We start from the raw sequence: 21,589 nt of genomic DNA on the forward strand, positions 1-21,589 counted from the left end.
CAACATGTTATTCACTAATAAAGGAAAAATTATAATTGTTGGCAAACTGCTATAGTATAAAGAGGAGTAAAATAAATATTGACATGCTGTTATTGGAAAATAATCAAATTCAGAGTGGTAAACGATCATGCTACTGTAGCATTATTTCTATATTTCTATAACAGCACACCATGTTATGTTTTATTCCCTACATAATACTACTTAAGCTGAGACCTTAAAGGATAAACTATAACATTTTTTGGCCAGTAACATTCATTTGTTTGCAGCAGTTGTGATTGATTATTATGAAAAGGCAAGTGAACACCTTTGTGTCAGTCAAAGAAATTTGAGTTTACCTGTTGGATTCTTGAGCAAGACTTTTTCAACTTTTTGAATAAAAAGTATTCTGTATGGATTAGTCTGAATGTAAAAATTAATGTACACGCACATCAGCCTGTCTTTCTATAAAATGCATATAGTATGCAGCAGAGTATACAGAGTTTTTGAACCTATTAAGCATTCTGTAATGACTTTGACTAATGTTTCCCTCTTTGACTTTCCTTGCTGTTGCTTTTCAGATGTTACACTTCTTAACTGAGCTGAGTTTAGTTTTTCTCTAAAAAGTTTCACTAAAGCCCAAAGCCCAATGTTCAAAGAAGAGCTAACATAGCACTGATTCAAAGTTTGTGGTTTTTAGTGTAAAAACCAGATGCATGTATTTGTTGTCCTGAATATTTCCATTAATTATTTTCTCAGGCGACGTGAATTCAGTTATTGCTCTGTAAAAAGATGAAGGATGAGGATATCGCTGTGGTTTATATGTGAAAGACCTTACAAACGTTGAGAGTGCAGTGTGTTTCCTAGTCTCCTCGGTTTTTGTCTTTTCACTTGCATTCTGTCACTCGTCTGAGGCGGATTTCCTGCCAACCTCTTTTTCACAAAACAGGAACTTACTGAGCTGCAGTATACTGTAAAGGGGTGTGTTAAGGTGCAATTTCCTGTTGCGTCTTGGTATATGAGCAATGACTATACTCCTTAATAAGAACGTTGAGCTTTTTCCGGCATACCACTCGGATTATTCATTTCTATAAATAGCTACACACCCTTTGTTGTCTTTCTTAATGTCTGTAGTAAAATTAAAATAGGAATTTAAAATTACTGCTGGACAACCATCAGAAAAGGCACCGGAAAAGCAACGCAGTATGGTTTAATGAGACCAGACTATAAAGCTGTTTGGGGTCTGGCAGAAGATACACACAGCATCTTGAGTGCACATCATCAGATTGAGGGACCTCAGTTTTATCCTCGATCCTCAAACAATGCACTGCCATTTCATGAGAATATTTCTACAATCTGATAACCCATTATTGTTATACAGTCTTTTTGTACTATAGTACACTGTCTTTAAGAACTGTCAGTACTGTGCGCTATGTATTTCATCATAGGATAAAGCTGATCAGTCAGAAGTACTTTAGATTGATTTGCAGTTCCCATTCTATCTATGAGGACCCAACCCATGCCAGCAAAATGCCTCCCACAATATAAACAATATGACCTTTCAGTCGTATTTATGCAGTTCTTGAAATTTCCAGCTGATTTTGTCAGTTATCACTCCCTCTTGTATATGTGCTTGGCCTTTTAAGTTTTCTGACACAGGAAAGTCTTTAGGACAGAGTGGGTTGCAATTTCTCAGTATGACAAGATGCATTTTTTTTGTCTTACTGCAAAACAAGAGCACACCATCACATGATTGATTATTTTCCTATAACAGCTTCCTCTGTCATGTGTTATTCTTTACTTATTCTCTGATGTAGATCACAGGTTATCTAAAGCCAAGAGGAAGCGACCCATCGAAGTGAGAGTGAAGAGGGGAAATCTGTGATTAGACTGAAACTGACAGCTGCATGTTAATATTATAAAGCAACCTCTCCTGCCCTTAATTTGCAAGAGGTTGTCCAACAGTAGAACAGACAGAGGTACTGCGTTGCTGGTTCTGCCATAATGCTGCAGCATTTGCATTGTAAGACAGTTTTTTATTATAAAAATTGTACATAATGTCAATCGCGAAGGCACACAAACAGTGTAAAGTGGCAGGTACACATCAGTAAACACACTTCATTTTGCTTCGTAACTCCTGCATGTGTTGTTACGCATCGTGTGTTCCTGTCTCTGGACAACTGTGCCTGCTCTTGTGCTTGTGGATTTCAGTGTTTCAGCTTATCTGGACCACACAGGAAGAGGAAGCTGGCTCTGGTTGCTATAGCAACCCAACCCCTACCCCCGCCCCCCCAAGACAGGTGTTTATTGAGCCATGGCTTCTCTCTCTGTCTTTCTCTGTGTAAATAGCCAGGCTCTCCAGCTCCAGACCTTCAATAGGTCTAATGTAAAACAAACAGGAATATGATCGTATCAATATACCTTCTTAACACATCTACTAGCTTCTTTTCCTTCTTAGAAGTTTCCATCGTCTTACCATAAATGGTGGTGGAATTACTTATGAAATATAATACATGAACAAGATGCTTGGAAAAAGACCCAATTTACACCTGGTTGTTTTATGTGTCCTGAGTATACAGATTGCAGCCATGTGTAAATTGGGTCATGTAAAAGGTTTCCAAGTACTTTGTTCATGATGCATTTAAAACAGATTTAAAGCTGATCACTTAAACCTCTTCTGAGACACAATTAGGCCAGATCTACATACCTACAGAGGCACAGCAGAAAATGTGATTAATGCATCCAACATTAACATTCAGTATCCTTATGTAGAAGAAAACTTTATCTATTAAATATGATCTATATGAGGCTCGTATTGCGATTTAAAAGCCGCTGTGAAATGGTGGAAATGGTCACACAGAGAGTTGTTAAAAAGCTGCAGTCTCTTTATAAGCAGTGTGGAGAACAAGTTATTGATATGACTGATATGACAATGATTCTCAAGTAGTTTTACCCTAATTAAAAGACTGTTGAGTTTAGAATTAGCATGTCATATAATCAAAAGTAATTATTCAGTTTTTATAGCCAACTGTGGTCACAATAACATTGCCAGATCTGGGTGATGAAAGCATCCCAGTGGACAAACAGTATTAACGCACACATTGAATATTTCTTTCACCAAGGTCTTAAAATATTCATGAGAATGAGTAGACCAGTTCATTTACACAAATACATTCCTACAAGAATGTACAGAGCTAATGTTAGACACCATGATCAAGAGTGGCACATATGAGAACAGACCACCCTACATGGTCACTAATGCGTTATTTATATAAGGAATAAAGCATGATGGGGCCTTATGTTATAGGAAATAAATCAAAATGTGGAATGACTCTGAAAATTATTTTCCAATAACAGCCAAAAAACATCCCAAAGTGTTTGTCAACACTAACCGTTTTTAATTTATTAAAAAAAACTTACATTTGTTACAGTTAGTTCCTATTATCACTTGCATTACAGCAGCTGCAGTCATTTTTTTATCAATAGCATCTTATTCTTTCTCTGTCTTGAAATTAATAAGACAAAAAAATACAGCTTTTAATGTTACCTAGAGACCCCAAACCTTAAGTGGCAACACTAGCGATGCTGCTCCAGGATACACATATGCCACTCAGTTACACCCAGTTTTGTTAATTGACCTACACTTCATTAGTTGATAGCATTGTCTTTCCAGATTTCTTTTTCTTTCTAGTTTGCAGCTTGGACAGATGCCACTGCTATTATCAAATAAGTATCTAAGTAAACTATGAGCAAGAAAGAACATGACTGCAGCGCGTGTCACGTCTGTTGTGAATTCTAGGTTAGGGGACAGTCATCCATGTGTGGCTTTCTGAAAACACTGTCTACACAGTCAGCTTTATCAGGACTCGTACTCAGAGCTGGTAATGGTATCAAGCACATGGCTAAAACCTACTGAAATATGAATGTAGCTAATAAATTAATGCCTCAATGTGTTGTTGAATGAAGACTTAAATTGCTCCAGTGTGGTGAGTGAAAGAGACGTTTAATAAGCAGGAATTAGCTGATCGTGCAGCTTTCTTGCTGTTATCTTTACTCTCTCTCTCTCTCTCTCTCTCTCTCTCTCTCTCTCTCTCTCTCTCTCTGGTGTGAGCCTGTTAAGGGGTGTGTTAAGAGCCTTGTCCAGTCTATGCTTATTTTAGGCTGCACAGAGGGGAAGAAAAATAAAATACGTAAGCTCAGCTGACGAGAGGGTCTGAAAAGAGCCGTCTCTTTTTCTCTAGCCTCCACCCATCCTCGTCTGCACACACCTTGGAATCACATGCAGCCAAAGGAGAATGCCCCCTTTCTTTTGGCTAAAGGGAGGAGGGATAGTGAGAGGGAATGTGACCATGTGTGAGCGTATGTGTGTGATTTCTATGTATGATCAAGCAGGACATAGTGACACATACCACATATATGACGTGCTATAGCGATGTGAGCTCACAACGAGAGGGAGAGACTAGCAGTGCAAGCTGGATGAGAGACAAATCTGTAATAAAAAAAAAAAAAAAAAAAAAAAAAAAAGACATTAAAAATTGGTGATTCAGAGCTCTTTGTGCCTGTCCCTTAAGGTATGTTCACACATGTAGCACTCGCAGCGACAAAGCGACCAGAGATCATTCATTGTCAGTGAGAGCTGGCAACAAGAGCAACAGTAACTGTTGGTGACTAGATGTGGGCGTGTCTAGGGACATGACAAAGTTGAGAAAAGTTTATTTTTATGCAAATTTGGAGCAACTACCTGTGGGAGTGGAGATGGTAGAGCGCACGAGGTCCATGCTCGTGAGCCATGCTGCCTGCAATTCCGAATTGTTTTGTGGACCCAGACAGTCCATTAATTTCGCTTTCCCGCAGATAGATGGCTGCAATGGCAAAGAGCACACACTGCTTCTCCTTCATCTCGTATGATATGACGCATATATATATATATATATATATATATATATATATATATATATATATATATATATATATATATATATACTGGTGAATTTTATATACAAACACTCTCCCTCCAGAATGTTTAATTTTAGCGGTGAGAAAACTGATTTGTTTTGTTTTCAAAAGTGGAATGCTAGTTGCGCTACCCACTGACTATGGCAACCATTACTAGAAACACCTACTGGCAACTTCATAGTACAGCGACTGGCAGCTTCCAGCGATAAAATCACTGCATGTGTGAACGTAGCTTTAGTGTTATGGCCACCAATACGATACTATAACTTAAAGAAAAATCAAGTACTTTGCTACAGTGTTTCCTGCTCTAAAATAATTTGCTGGGTAAACCTCCATATCCCAGTCTACCAGTTAATGCAGGTCATATTTCACTTTATGGTACTGCATGTTTATTCTAATCTAGTCTTGCTTTCTCTAGAGGGTCTGGTACTTGCCTTTGAATGTGGCCAAGAACTGCCTACTTTCCTAGGCCATTTGCCTGACCTTACAAAAGGCCAATCAGTTTTAATTGCCATTAAATGTTTTCAAAAAAATTTTCTATCACTTTTAAAAATGTTGGAATGAATTTTGTTTAATTCAGTGATTATCTAGCTTTAAGAAGCTCACTGAGTTGCGGTGTTTAAGTTTGTTCTCCTCTTGTAAACCAGTCTAAGGAGGTGCGCATACACAGAAGTGCACATAGCTAATCTGGTTGCGATCTTTAAGATTCTGAAGCTTGTGGCCAGAAAGTGTACAAGAGATACCAGACATCCACAGCCCATAGCCATTGATGCATATGATCCTGACACTAATGTTAATCCATTGTTCAATACAGACATTTGCACATTACATGTAGTTACCATGGTAAGAATGCACAGAAATGTATTCTCAGCACTTGTACATGATGCTTGTAACTCACGCTCAGTGTGAATTTGAAAGTCTGGACAACACTGAGGATTGTCGCTGTGTTTCCGGAAGGATTTACGTTGTGTTGTTTGGCACTTGACTTTAATCGGTTTAAAATGTTTTTGATGTTATAAATGAACTAAACATCTATTCACAGGTTTATTGTGTGGTCATGATTAATCGTTGCTATCGCGAGTACTTGAAGTAGACAGACAGAGAGAGAGAGAGAGAGAGAGAGACTGCTCTAATAGTGCTGTTGTTTCAGAGCTGGGAATGTGGCAGGTGGGTACGACATAAATGTGTCGTGTTTGTGCAGGGTGAGTGTGAGTGCTCTTTACTCCATACTGTCTCTCTCTGTGTCTCTCTGTGTCTTATCTCTCCCTGGCTGGGATTCTGTACTGAATATTTTGAAGCAGAAATCCTCACTTGTTTGGCCATATGTCAGATAGATAAAGGGGTTCGCACTGTAATTGTGCTTCTCACTTTCCCATATGGAAACACACATACACACCCCCACACTACTGCAAGCGTATGTCACAGAATTCAGAATGAACTGGCACAGTATGGTGGGGTGTGTGTGTCTAATGATGTAACTCTTCTGACATTGCTATTGTCTACTGATGTCACTGCTCTTTGGTGTTTGATAGCTCTTTGATTCGTGATAAATGGCGTTTAATGACGGGGTCATGAGAACACACATATGGCCCCTCAGCCACACTGAATTTCCTCTTGCCAAGCACAGGATTCACGCTGAGAGTCTGAATAGCTGAGTGGATCAGCCAATTAACGCCGCTTTTGTTGTTGTTGTTTGTGTTTGGTGTCGTTGTAGGCTCTGCAGAAGCTGGCCAATCAGTATCTGAAGAGGGACTGGCCTGGCATCAAACCAGATGACCAGAGAAATGACTACAGGTGAATTACTACACACATGATCCCCATTCCCCTTGCAGATATAAACATGTGTTAATGAAGCTTGCCTATATCTCACTCTCACTTTTAACCATGTTTTAATTTAATCACAGCTCAAGGTCTATATTTATGCTTCGGCATAGCCTTAATATTGTTCACCTAAACCAAAATGCATCAGTGTTGCCATTAAGCTAATATCTTTAGTTATGCCGAAAGCAAATCAGGGTGTAATGATGCACGTGGTGCAAAAATTTGCATGTGCATCATGGGTATGTGCGATTCCAATCTTGGAAATCAGCATTCTATTAATTATGCATCTAATGCAATTGCACTATTTGAACGCCAAAGGTCCCAATCTGTGCAACCCTTAGAGTTAAAACATATAGAGAGCACATTGGTCACATGATCACATCCTTTCCTGGAGAGCTTGTGCCATTACAAAAATCATTAAAAAAAAAAAAAAGTTAAAAAGAGCTCTTCAGTATCTTTCAGATGACACAAGCCCCATGACACTGCGATCTACAGTGCCTGAGAAAGAGGCAGTGGAATTCCGGCATTTTAGCCAACTTTGGAGCTCATTTTTAGTTAAAATGATGCCTTAGGCACTGCTACGGAGCTCATTATGTTTCAGTCAATCATTCAATCAAATTTTTTCAGAGAATTTATACATGTATTTATTTATTTTTGCGATATGGGGACTCTGTAGCACATTTTGTTTACAATATTAAACCTCTGTTCATAGCATTTTTTGATTTATTTAGTTTTATGCAGATTGTTTTGCATTGTTTACGATTCAGAAATAAAAAAAGAGGCTTTTTGGTTATAATTTGTCTTCATTAATTCTATATTTTGTTCAAAATATTCTGGGAATCGATTTAAATTGAATCGTGAAGCCAGTATCATGAATTGAGTCGAATGACCAGAGTGTGTCATGACACCCCTATAGGCTACAGTACATAGAAATATTTTGATGCATAGAGAACAGAGTTAGTGAACGGTCTAGTGGAAGCAAAACATTCCAATTTTTGTAGATTTTTTTTTTTTTTTTTTTAAATTAAAAATTCTTATTGTTGATATATATTTAATTAATTTTATATTTGTTCCACCATTCTTCTGTTCCTCCAATACCCTGATATGTCTTGTTGCATGTGGCTTGTTGCCCAAGTGTGCCCTTGGTTGGGATTGTGGAAAAGCTTTGCAGACTGACACTTCCTCTGCTGCAGGAATGTGTATGGGGTGTGGAGGGCATATCTGGAGGGCACAGTGGAGGTGAACCAGACTCGACTCTACATTTGCGAGAACTACAAGAATGAGATCTCAGACCCTGCCAAAACCGTACGCCTTTACAAAGAGCAGCAGCTCAAGAAGGTACTGCTCTCACTGTCATTGATTTCTTCTTATTGCGTTGCATAGTGTGTGCGTTGACGTATGCCGTTGAGTTTGACATTATCCTTCTAGAGGAATTTGTAAATAACATGAACATTAATTACATTTCATTCAAATTAAAAATGACATTGTATCACATTATGTCCTGTTTAACCTGTGAAATGAATTGCCATGCTGTCATGTTAATTTGGCTACAAGGAGCATAAAGAGAACATTGAGAGAAATACCAAAGGAAATTCATGCATTCAGTATTTTGTTATTTATTTATTTATTTATTTATTTTTAATAGTTTTAAGGAATAATACACAACCGCTGAGTTGATAATTTTGATTGTGTAGTTTGTACATACAGTCCAGCAGTTCATGGAATTTTCATTTTTCGTTTCCCTGTTACACCTGTCTTGTTACAATTGTATACTTGATACACATGGATATTTTCATAAGTACTTCTGTAGTCCATCTGTAAAAATACAGACCTCATCATTAACAAAATTATAGCAGTTTGTGTAAAAAAAAAAAAAAAAAAAAAAAAAAAAATGTTTAACAAATCCGGAAAAGGTTAGAACATTTTTGCAGTATGCACAAAATGTACATGCTGAACACCATAGTACGTGTTATAATAATTACATATTTTTCTTTACTGTTCTGTGAGTGGTCTCTAACTGCCCCTTTGTTCTGCCCCTCTATGGTGGTGCCCTCCGCTGTTCATTGCGCTACAGTGCATCGAGCAGTTGGGCCGGATCCAGGCTGAACTCCAAGACTCTGTGAAGGACCTGGCAAAGTCCAAGAAGAAGTACTTTGAGCTGGAGCAGATGGCCCAAGCCGTCCGGGAAAAAGCAGACATCGAGGCCAAGTACGTTCTCTACATGCAGTGGGGTCTGAGCCCTAAAGCTAATGGTCCCAGAACAGTCTTTTTTACAGCTTGATCATAAAGACGCAGCTATGAAAGCCACTCCGGAGCCATCCTGTTTATCGGCTATTAGAAACCAGCAGGAGATGCGTCTCAAACCTTTGAGTCTTCCTAGTCAATTATCTGCCTACTCAAAGATGATATGAAAGCAAGTGTGCCCTTGTGTGTTTGCTAGAAAACGCAGTACAGTAATTTAGTCAGCATGTCCTCAACTGAAACCCTTCAGGGATGTTTGTCTTTCTCCTTTGCAGATTATTAGCTAGATACAAAATTTGTTGATGATAGTTCAGTTATTGAGGCCCGGTCCTCATCTGTAAGTACATAAGACAGAGAGAGAGGGAAAGAGAAGTGCTTTGTTGGGTAGCATCTAGAGCTGGCTAGTAAAGTCAGTATTAATTTGGCCACGGGCCTAGCGCCACATTTTATTCCTGGCAATAAAGTGAAGTGGAGGGATTGGACTAGTCTGTTGTGTTCTGGTGTGGAATCGAAAGTGGGGGCCATTAGTCTTTCGCCTGTCCCCCCTAATATTTTGTGATTAGACTTCCACCAAGCTTCTGTCAGTCATAATCAGCTGCTTTGTTCAGATATATTCAACTGCATTGATAGCCTCACCACAAGAAACAAATGATTCATTCCCTCATGAATAGCATTTGTGTTGTTTTTAAAAACAGAAAGTACAAAGTAGAAACAGAAAAAGTAGATGCTGCTCCACTATGACTGTAACTGCTTACTACAATCAGCGTTGACGTTAATACTTTTTCCTTCCGTCTGATCTGGGTTTGACATGGAGCCTTAGAATTCTTGTTACTTCCTGTTCAGGGTCTGTGCGGCTGTTAATCTTGGTTGAATTTGTAATGCCTGCTTTCTCTTTGTCACGCAGGTCTGAGTGTAGGCTGATTAAGAATGCTTTTTCCTGCCTTTCACAGCTCAAGAACAATCTAGTCCTTGTTTTCTTAAAACCTCTGTAAAGTTGCAAAGTGTTGTGGGACAGGTTCCACTCTGAATGCTTTCAAACCCACAGGATGATGGTCTTTATGCTGTGGTGTCTAGAGCTGGGTTTGATTTACAGAGCCTGAATGCTGAGCTGATTAAAGTCTGCTGTGTGTTCCCAGGTCAAAGCTGGGCCTGTTTCAGTCCAGGATTAGTTTACAGAAGGCCAGTGTCAAGGTGAGCAAAACAGCCTCAATTGAAATGGACATCACTTTCTATGACTCCTATCCCTTATACATTTGGTAGGGCTGGGCAATATGATTAAAGTTCTTTTAATAAGTATTACTAGATTTTTTAGTAATTAATAACACTGCTCTACCTGATACAATCTGGCTTTGCTACGATACAGCACCCCTCGAGTAGTCGGGGTTAAAGGTCTTGCTCAAGGTCCAACAGTGGCCAGTGCAGGAATTGGAAATCACAACCAGACCCGTAACCACTGATCTGCCACAGCCCTATGTTATCATTATCACAATAAATAAATGTCATGAATAAATTGCAGGTGCTGCCATGAAGACCAACTGGGTGTTTCAAAAGTAAGGAATAAAACATGATAGGGTGGTGTGATGTAGCCTGATATGAAGTGGAGTTACTATCATCACCCCAGAGTTGATTATTTTACATTAACAGCATGTCTCAAAGTGTTTTGTTCCTTTTTAATATACTTTTTTTATTTATTTGAAAAACACATCATACTTTTTATCCGTTTATAGTTACATTTAATGTTCTGGAATGTCTGTGAAACAAGTTAGTTCCTGTTATCACTTACATTATAATAGGTAACAATTTATAAGACAGTTAATGCAGCTTATCATGTTACTGAGAAACTGTCAAGCCCTCTGTCCTGAAGACTTTCCCATGTCTATGGCTGTTACAAAGCACTGACACTGCAGACTTCTTCCTAAATGCTAAACATCTTCTCACAGAAAACTTCACCAGCTCACCAAATAAACATGTTTTTAATCTATTTGTGTGGCACAGCCAGGCCTACAGTCTGAGCCATGCTGTTACAGAAGATTAATCAACACCTTCTGACTAATCAGATTCGAGAATTCAAGATCACTATGGTATAAAAGGGATTATGGCATTTATAGTGAGTCTGTTAATAACACTGGCTTTGATATAACAGTGTTACAAGTAGGAAATTATGTCTTTATTTTATTTATTTTGGGCCAAATATTGGATTTTCATTCTCATGTTAATTGTCTATTATGAAACGAGTTTAAAAATGCATTTTACCATTTTGCCATGTTGCTTTGTCTCCTCCTATCTTGTTGGCGAACTTCAGGGACACTAACTATTGTGACACATAGTATGGAAATGTCATGTATCCTGCTCATTTTGTCCATATTACCCACTTCTAAAATGATGCTGTTAAATATTTTTAATGCAATTTGTTTGAGTGTTGAGTCTTAAAAAAGTGCCATTTGTGTGTTAGCTCAAAGCCAAGAGGAGTGACTGCAACTCCAAAGCCACCCACGCCAGAAATGAATACCTTCTTACACTCGCGGCGGCCAACGCACATCAGGACCGCTACTACCAGACCGATCTGGCCAACTGTATCAAGGTGAGAGCTGAGATTTATCCAAACAGCTTTTTGGCCAATGCAGTATGTTGCATATGTGAATTAACTAAATTCCCTTTTTCTATTTTTAAAGCCCAAGTTATGTTGCACAGCTACCATGTGTACTCTCTTAAACACAGGTTTGGTTATTAAATGTTTTTAGAGCAGACACAGTCATGATTTGTGGTGTCAAGTGTTCAATAAAAAGCTAGCTATGCTTGTAATCTCATTTGTGTCCAAACTAATGTTAGCTAAGCATGCTTCCAAGATATTGGCTACATTAAAACATTGGTATTTAGAACAACTAGCTAGCTAAATGGAAAGTTAATGTTAGCTAATTCAAATAAAAAGAAATAAACTTATATTAGCCTGAAATTATCACATTTACCTAGCATATAACCAACAATTATTGAAAAGATGTATAGTAACGTCGTTGAAAAAACACTTAACTCACTAATTGGTTCCTTAGCCTATAAACTATAGGCCGACAAAATAAATTAAACTGATTATAAAGCAATCAATGACTGGTAACACACTAGTTTGAATTTTGCTTAAAATACTGAGTAATATACAGTACTTAAGAAGCAGTTTCTCATTCAGCATTGATTTTCTTTGAAATATATGTCAAGGCCCAACTTTAATACATTTTTCTCTTCCTCATTGTTTTGACTGGTTGCCTGGTCAAGCCAGTTATAACCATTTCTGCTTTGAGAAAACATTTGAGTAACTGAAACTTCAGTGTGTATCTCAAACTATGCTGTTCGTCTCACTGTTCTCGTTCTCATGCTCAGCTGTGCATCGTACAGTTTATGCAACTTGGATGACTTTTCTTTTGCCAAGCTGAGGTCATGACCAGAAATGCAGTCACTCACCACAAAAAGTTCATGTTCTCTCAGCGAGCTATATAATCTGCATCTGTCCACTTTCCAGCTGTGTCCTCATGTACCTCACTATGATGAGTCATGCTCACTTTGCCCACTGTGACGCAGTCTTGAACCAGTTCTGAAAGAACAGGTTTCTTTCTTCGTATTTATTTTTCTCTATTTCAGTTTAGCAGTCCAGTATCAGCGTAGGTCAAGACATATCGGGATAAAGTTAGCAGTGTGTCTCTCATCATGTCTTGCCTGTGGTGCTTTGATTTGCTTTTCTGAAAATGTGAGACTCACTGGGACTGACAGGCAAAGAAGCCACACCTCCTTCACTGGGACTGACAGGCAAAGAAGCCACGCCTTCTTCACTGGGACTGACAAGCACAGAAGCCATGCCTTCTTCACTGGGACTGACAGGCACAGAATCCATGCCTCCTTCACTGGGACTGACAGGCACAGAAGCCACGCCTCCTTCACTGGGACTGACAGGCAAAGAAGCTCCACCTTCTTCACTAGAACTGGCAGGCACAGAAGTTCTGCCTAATCCTCGCTTCCTCTGAGCCTGCATTTTATTCTGTCTGTTTAAGCTGGACCTTGGCACTTGAAAAAGCTGTGGTTCAGTGCGCATGCCTGCATGCCTGTGTGTGTGTGTGTGTGTGTGTGTGTGTGCATTAGAGAAGCATGTCTGGTATGCACTGTGTTCTACCCCACACTATCAGGGTCACTTCCCAGCACCTCCTGTCTCCAGGGACCCATCGTAACCACGAGAACAAGCTTCTCACTTTTACCCGTCAGCTTTAACCAGCCTGTATACACAGCTGTGCCACAGAGCTGTCTGTCTCTCGGCCCACTTAGCTTGGCAAAATAATATATTGCCCACTTACTCAGCGTGGATCACCTAGCGTCATTTTTGGCTCACTTTTTCTGCTCTTCAAAAATGACAAGTGGCTTTTCATACCATTGTGCAGGTCAGCAAAGTGTTTGCCAGCATACACAGAACTGTGGTGGATCTGAGTGAACTGACAGCAGCAGAACATGTCCTTATTTAGAGATGCAAACCCATAAACCTGCACACCTTCCTTTTTTTGGGAATTCCGGCAGCATATCTTGACATTGACCTCTTCAGATTGGGCCATTTATCTAAATACTTAAGATACTTGTTCAGAGCTTATGATATGTCCGTGTCAAAAAGGAAAGGAATGTTTTCTTGGAAAGGCTTATGTGTCAGTTATTTAGAGGACTAACTTAGCCAAAAAATACATTATTTGTAGGCAACACTAGCCTTATATCTCCAAAGCAAAGCTATGAGAAGCAAACTTCAAATATCAAACATGTCTGCGCTGATTGACTAGATGTGGGTTAAAGGGAAAATTATGTATATTTTATTTGCTTTAAAGGACATTGAAACCTCAGAAATGCAAATAGGACTTGGTTTCATTCAGAAATTTTTCTTTTTATTTTTTTTATTGTTTTTCAGATCACGGATACAATATGTTGGTAATATGCATAAAATTCAACATTAGTAACATTAGTAATCATATTAATAGCAAACATATGAAACTGCTTGTCCATATAAAGGATATAAGAAAGTTCTCCATCAGTCTAAACATTCATTCCTTTATTTTTATGATCCTGGGCCAGTACCACATATTTGGAGTGAATTTTTCATTCTAATGTTCTGGCTCCTTATACTTATGAAACATTCAGGCTAAGCAGTACATGAAGACATTCTTGGTCTAATTGCGGGTTCCCTGGGCTACAAAATACTGCTTAAAGGGGAAACTTTGTTGCCTATCTGAATTGCTTTTTTTCTAGTGGATGATTGTGTTAGCTGAGATTCAAAATGAAACATTGCTGTGTGTGCATGTACAATCATGGCTGAGCATCATAGGTAATGCAGATTTTAAAGATATAGCATAACAGTGTAAGGGATTAGTGCCAGATGTGCCTGGAGCATTGTTCTAAACATGAACATTCTTTGACAAACCACTGTCAATAAACAAAGTTCATCACAGCATTCAGTGGAAACGTGTACTGTGGTCAAGTCAACCTTAATAATGGGCATCGTGTTCTCTGGGCCAAAGATGAAAAGAAGCATCCAGACAGGCATGGGTAACTTGCACATCTGTGAAGTCACCAATAATGATGAGATATATATATATATATATATATATACACATTTTGGAGCAACATAGACTGTATAGCCAAAGGTCTGTGAACACCTGGCCATCACACCCATATGTTGGTCTTCCCCAAACTGTTGCCCCAAAGTTGGAAGCACACAGTTTCATAAGATGTCTTTGTATGCTGTAGCATTACAATTTGTCTTCACTGGAACTAAGAGGCCCAGATCTGTTCCAGCATGGCAATGCCCTTGTGCATAAAGCGAGGTCAATGAAGACATGGTTTGCCAATTTTGGTGTGGAAGAACTTGTGTGGCCTGCACAGAGCCCTGACCTCAACCCTACTGAATACTACTGGGATGAACTGGAATGCACAGTGTGCACCAGGCCTCCTCATTTGCCATCAGTTCCCAAGTTCACTAATGCTCTTGTGGTTGAATGGGCACATCCCTACAGCCATACTCCAAAATCCAGTGGAAAGCCTTCCCAGAAGAGTGGAGGTTATTGTAAGAGCAAAGGGGGACAAATGTGGATGTGGGATGTTCAAAAAGCACAAATAAGTGTTATGGTCAGGTGTCCACAAACTTTTGGCCAAATAGTGTATACTGTCTTCTAGACAATGTCTTTTTCAGGGACATCTATGCTTATTCAGCATGACAACACGAAGCCACAGTCTGCACATGTTACAACAGCATGGCTGTGTAATCAGAGCGTTCCGGTTCTGAAGACTTGCATAATGGAAGAATAGCAAAAAAAAAAAAAAAATGAGCTTTCTAAACTGGATCAATTGTTGTTTACTGTCCTCAAACAATTATTAAGTGTTGTTAAAAGGAAAGCTGATGTAACACAGTGGTAAACATGCTCCTGTTGCAACTTTTTAGGGATGTGTTGCAGGCAGTAATTTAATACAGGTCATTTTATTTTTATTACCATTCACATACTCTCCCAACGTTTTTGGAATTGAGGTTTGTAAGAATAACGTCACTACTTCTGCGTTACATTGAGATAAGTAACATATTTGGCTGACTTTTGATTCCTCCCAAGATAAAGGGCTTGGAAGAAAGCCTAACGCTGGGGCTATACTTGACACATGACAGTGCATGTGTGTGCAGACACAAAATAGTCCTCATTGCAGAACCAAAATTCCAGTGGGTGGATCTGGACCTGATCCAGCTCCTATAATCCTAACCCACGAGATGCTCTACAACACGGAAGAACAAACTTCCCTAGCTTGAAACACCCTGAGTTGTCTCCGCAGCGCTGGATCAGGTCTAACTCCGCCCAGGACTCCGCCCAAGTAGGAGGAGCTGGATCAGGTCTAACTCCACCCCTCCTGGACTTTTGGTTCTTCAGTGAGAGGTACATGGCAGATACAAAAATTGTGCAAGTGCAATTGTTCACATATCTGGATGTGTATCTCTGACTAGAGGGCGGTCAGAGCTGAGCCGGGCCAGCACCAGAATACCTTTTTGACCACTTCCTCTGATTTTGCGCAACAAGTTAAAAAGTGAACCTGGTGGGAGTTGAGGAGGCTGTGATAATATATGTGTTGTGAAAATGCCAGAAACCGCATCATCAGCACCAACATAGATGAGCCAGCTCTTTTAGGTGAATGTTCAGAGCCGACTCGCATATGTGAGCCTTACTTTTTCCAATGCTGTTACTCTGGCATTTTCATTTAACCAAAATGCTTCCATGGAAACCTCTTTTCAACATAGGAGTTGTTTGTTAGTATGAATGGTGAGACGTGTTTGAGTTTCAGCTCAAACAAGCACTGCTGTTTGTTGAAGATGTACTGTATGTAGTCAGGTGTATTAGGAGAGGTGATGATTTATCAGGACTGAAGGAAATGAATCTTCTTAATGAAACACAGACACAGCAGGCACTATAAACATTAATGCAGGATTCTTACACTTTTGTAGTGCCTTGTTGATTTTACAATTATTTTGTTATTTAGAAGAAACAGTTTCAGGCATAGTTAAGCAAAGAAGAACAAACATTGGTCAAAATATTGCAAACTTTGTCCATTTTGGAGATTAAAATTCCAGTGAGCCACTTGGGAGCCAAAAGAGTTGACTCTTGTTGATGAGCTGAGCCAAATGAGCCGAGTCACTGACAAGAGCCAAAATTCCCATCACTAATATCAGGCCATTAATCCAATCTTGTTGCAACACCAGAGCTCTTTTTTTTTCTTTCTTATGTGCTATTATTTGTTTTTAAAACTCTTAATGATCTGACCCTCTTAATATTGTTGAGTCATTATTACGTTCGATTGTGTAAAGATCTCTGGGGTCTGTCTCACAAGATCTGACTATTCGAAGATCAAAGTTAAAACTCAGGGGTGACCTAGCATTTGCAGTCTACACCTCTAGACTCTGGAGCTCCTATTAGACAAGCTCTTTCCATTTCGGAATTCATATCATGTCTTAAAACCTACTTGTACAAGGACACATTTGTTGCAACTTTTTTGTGGTCCTGTTTGTTTGTCTGGCCGTTTTATGTATTAGTTTAAGATTTTACATTTTACATATTTTTATATTTTTCTTAACCTATTTTATTTCTTGCACTATTTTATTCAATGCACAGCACTTTGGTCAATGCAAGTTTTAAATGTGCTTTATAAATAAATCTTACTTACATATGAATTGTTCACATACTGCACTCCACTGTTTATGTTGGTATTACAGCGCACACTATCGATGCACCAAATGAATGTTAAATCTCCAGCCAACTCATGTACACATACTAAAAAGTAAAAGCAAATGTAACCCTGGCCTAAGACCAAAATTGAAGGCGAAATTGAAGGCGATGTTAAATTGTGCCATTCTTGATTGAACCAGTTTCATAATTCAGTTCTTCAGACATTTGGGTTCGGTCTAGGAGCGTATATCTTTCCTGAGCCACATGCTAGAAGTGATGATTATGAGGTATGTAAGGAATAAAACATGAGCATGCTTTGTTATAGAAAAATAATAATCAACAGCGTGCATTGCCACCCTGAAGTTGATTATTTTCCTATAACAAAATGTCCCAAAATGCTTTTTTTAATTCATTTATACCACAGCAATTTAGCAACAGTTCATTTTATATTTATTAAAGAACGATGTCATACTTTTTTAATCAGTTTTTAGTTATATAAATGTTGTGGAACATCTAGGAAACAAGTTAGTTCTTGTCATGACTTACATTATAGCAGCTATAAACAGCAGTTTCCTCACCAGCCACTTATTTTTTCCATTCTCTTGAAGTTATCTAAGACCAAAAAAACACATCTTGTCATGTTACTAAGAAACCGGAAAGTACAATATGAAACTTTAGCATGATTTCTCGTCAAGGTGAGTAGCAATGATTGGAGTGAAAGAGCGTATGAAAGCATTAGTGAGCTGGACTGTGGTGCTCTAGTGCCGTCAGAATTGTTCTCTCTGTGTGGCTGAAGTGCTACATGATCTCTCCTCTCCACCACTTCCTAACGAGGGTTTGACCTCAGGCCGTGCGAGTGCGATCCAAGCTCTAGGAGCCCACAGTGAATTATTGATATCTGAACAGTCAGGGCTTCAGGGCCGCCAGCTGGCGAATCACACGCAGGCTTTCTGCCCACCTTCCTCATTTCTCATTGGTTCAGTTGGTTCGATACGGCTGTTCTGTCACTAAGGAGACATCATCTTTTCTGCCTGCTGTCTTTTATTGTCACTTTCTGTCTGCATTCAAAAGCACGCACTGGGAAAAACAGCGTGTGTAGCAAATAGGTTTGTCTGCTCTAGGGTTTTTTTTGTTGTTGTTCTCGCAGTGTATTCCCTTTTCTGGATTGCTGCATTGCTCTCTTTTGTTCTGTTATTTTTCTACACCTCTCATGCACTGTGGAGGAAGTGTACTGGCAGCCTGGGCTACAGTATCCAGAGCTCCCTCTGTTGTCTGACAACAGAACTGCTTAACAGTGCTGTCATTTCTGTTTTTGTTTTCCTCTGTTAAGTATCATTATTGACTGTATGAATATGCAAAGTACAATTTACAATAATGTATCCAGAACATAGAAAAAAGTACCTCTTCCCTATTTCAGTACTCTTTTCACAGTTCCCACTCTGCTATTATCTGCCTACTAGCTCACCATCTCTTCCTGTTTAAGTGGAAAAAAATCCATAATCTCCTTCCCACACCAGGTGACTGAAAGATCGAAAGATTATGTTTCATATAAAGGTAGAAAGTATCAAGTTCACTTTAAGGGGGAAAACAGAATGCCTGAGAAATCTTGATCACTGTTTATTTCTTATTTCTCAATAGTTTCTAAGATTAAAAATAGTCAAGCTACTGCATATATAAATGTATAAATATATAAATATAAATGATAAATTTCTATTGATTAGGCTGATATAAAATAAATTAATATCACAACTGCGGACATTTTATCCTATTCACAGTATTGTATTTTTAATAGACCAAATGTTTACACACCCTTTTGCATAACCGTTTTCCTGAATTTTTTTTTTTTTTTTTTAAACCCTATGTTTACATTTACATTCACAGCATTTGAAAGATTCTTTTATCTAAACCTTTTACTTAAAAAGGCTAAAACACTACCAGTATCAGTAGTCAATGCTGATACATAAGTACATTACAAGAATATTACAGTCTTTCTTTCTTTCGGTTTAGCACACAGTTAGTGTTCATTTAGGGGCTTACTGAAAAAATGAATTGATTTTTTATGTTGATTATTGAAGAAATGGATTGATTTCTAGCTTGTGCTGGAAGACAGAAATGGACTCAGATGTTTGAACAGTTGGAGGAAGTTTAGCTCATCATCTGGGCACCGGTACAAGAGAAAATCATCATGCTTGTCTGCCTTTTGATTTCTTAAATCTAATTAGTGAGAAGCTGTTGATAAATTGTCTGTAACAGCAGCTCTGATAGTAGTGCTAGCTGCAGTGTTTACATTAGTGCACTCATTCTAATAAGTTATTGCTAATCTGCTAATCATTAACTTACATAGGGACTTGTATGGTGGATGCTCCACACAGACAGGTCAATCTTTGATATGTTGATGTTTTCTGTAAGGAGATGTTTATTTTAGGATTTTTTTTTTTTTTTGAAGGAGTCTCCATTGTCAGTGTTTTGTACTAGTCAGAGGTGAGGCTGTTTCTTTAAGTTTTCTGACATGGGGGAATTGTAGTTTCTCTTTAACAATGGTAAGTAATTTTTAACTTCAAGATAGCTGTAATTTTTAACTTCAAGACAGAGAAAAAAACAGATGATGAAGGAACGACTATTAGCTGACAGCTGATACAGGAATACAGTAATACAGTTCAAAATATATCATAGACTTTAGTTCTTATGGTACACTCCAAATACACACTCAGAGCCATTCACTTGGGATGCGGAAATAAATCAGTTATTAGATGGACAGTTATTAGAATGAATCAGTTATTGTGACTGGATAAAGAAATGTTAATTTTTACAGTACCTAATATTTCTGATTAAAAAAGTGTACTTCAGCCCTTGCTTTTGTCATGATGAAAGAAAATGATGTGGTGTTTTATAAATAGCAAGTGGAAAGAATCATAATGAATGCTGTATAAATCAAACATTCAGGCACATCAAGATTCATCAAGAATATTTTATATATAACCACATTTTAACCACGACATGAGAAGTTCCCACTTTAATATTTAAAGACTGGTTTCAAGTAAAGCACTGAAGTGGTTTATTCATTGTCCTGTTTTGGGCTCTGGTTTTTCCTTAAATGGTTGTCTGCAGACAGGAAATGCAAGTCAGAGAAGGAGAACAGCTCATATGCTAAAAGTACCCTGACTGCTGGGATTTCCCTTATTTGTCACCGCATTGTATGCATGTGCTACTACCCCTCAGCGCCAACCATCACTCACACCTCTCTTAGGAATGACTTTGGTGTGCAAGTGGTTTATCTGTAACCAGAATGAGTTGTGGCCCAAATGCTGGACCATCTGGACAATGTACCACCACCGAATGTCAGTGATGAATTAATTGAAATCTGTCTGCCAGAACACAGCCAGGACACAACCCTGAAGAGACTGTACTGTATCTCAGGCTTAACAGGGACCAAAACTTGCAATAACACTGCTTCTAAACCTGATAAGGCTGACACAAGTGTTAGGTATGATCAGCTGCATTTGGCCCAGATACTAAATCCTGTGAAAACCTTAAACAGCCTGTTAAACTGTACACTTGCTATTAACATAACTGAACCCAATGTCCCTAAATTCAACCATATTTGGCTTGGAATCATCTGCTACCTGTGATGAATCATTCATTGTTTGTGTTCTCACGTCTTGACAAAACCAGGAAGTTGAAGTTTTCCCACTGCTTTGAGAGCAAAGGTAGCAAATCATTGAATAATCTATGAGCCAGGAAAACACACACACACACACAAAACATTACAGAGACATAACAGATGACTAAGAGTTGAGAGAGACCTCCTCCCCCCCCAACAAAAGGAAACTTGCACTGAACCACAATCTGGCAATACCCTACAACACACACACTTCACAAACAATTTTCCCATTTTATACGTAGCTCAGGCTAAGTTAGTTAGTAGCGTGTTAGTAGTTGCTCAGTCCATTTACTGAGAGTGTGTGGGGACAAAAGGCAATAAAAATCCAACCAAAGGTGATAAAATCCAACATCATATTAGATCACAATACTTGAAGACATTTTCACAATATACTGTGGCTCTCATTTGCTAACAAATTTACCAGCCACTAAAATGTGGATAAGAAGACTGCAGGAAGTGTAAAATTGAAACTTAAGAATAATGCAGACTAAAGGCAGTGAGAAATGAAAAAAAAACTGTTCAAAATACAATATAAGCCTTAAATAAACCAAGTGTGTGTGTTCTGTTTATATGTGTTTATACAGTATAAGTGGTGTAAGTGAATGAAAACCTTTTCATAAGATCTATTTGAATGCTGTTGGTTTCAGAAGTGCGAACATGTAGTGAATATCTAATGTTTTCATATGTTAATATATTCTGTGCGCCTTGAAACTGACTTTATTGT

At 38.5% G+C, this 21,589-nt stretch overlaps 1 protein-coding gene across 2 annotated transcripts in view; it reads left to right on the top strand.

The window, feature by feature from the left end:
* LOC113526573 (F-BAR and double SH3 domains protein 2) overlaps positions 1–21,589 on the top strand; it is a 95,198-nt gene that overhangs the window by 47,269 nt on the left and 26,340 nt on the right. For both annotated transcript variants that reach the window (XM_026913749.3, XM_026913750.3), the window contains exons 4-8: positions 6,647–6,726; positions 7,947–8,091; positions 8,828–8,961; positions 10,131–10,185; positions 11,447–11,575. In XM_026913749.3, the coding sequence (XP_026769550.3) occupies positions 6,647–6,726; positions 7,947–8,091; positions 8,828–8,961; positions 10,131–10,185; positions 11,447–11,575 (543 nt within the window). The remainder of the gene's footprint in view (positions 1–6,646; positions 6,727–7,946; positions 8,092–8,827; positions 8,962–10,130; positions 10,186–11,446; positions 11,576–21,589) is intronic.

This window comes from Pangasianodon hypophthalmus, chromosome 6, assembly GCF_027358585.1.
Source record: "Pangasianodon hypophthalmus isolate fPanHyp1 chromosome 6, fPanHyp1.pri, whole genome shotgun sequence".
Taxonomy (NCBI): domain Eukaryota; kingdom Metazoa; phylum Chordata; class Actinopteri; order Siluriformes; family Pangasiidae; genus Pangasianodon; species Pangasianodon hypophthalmus.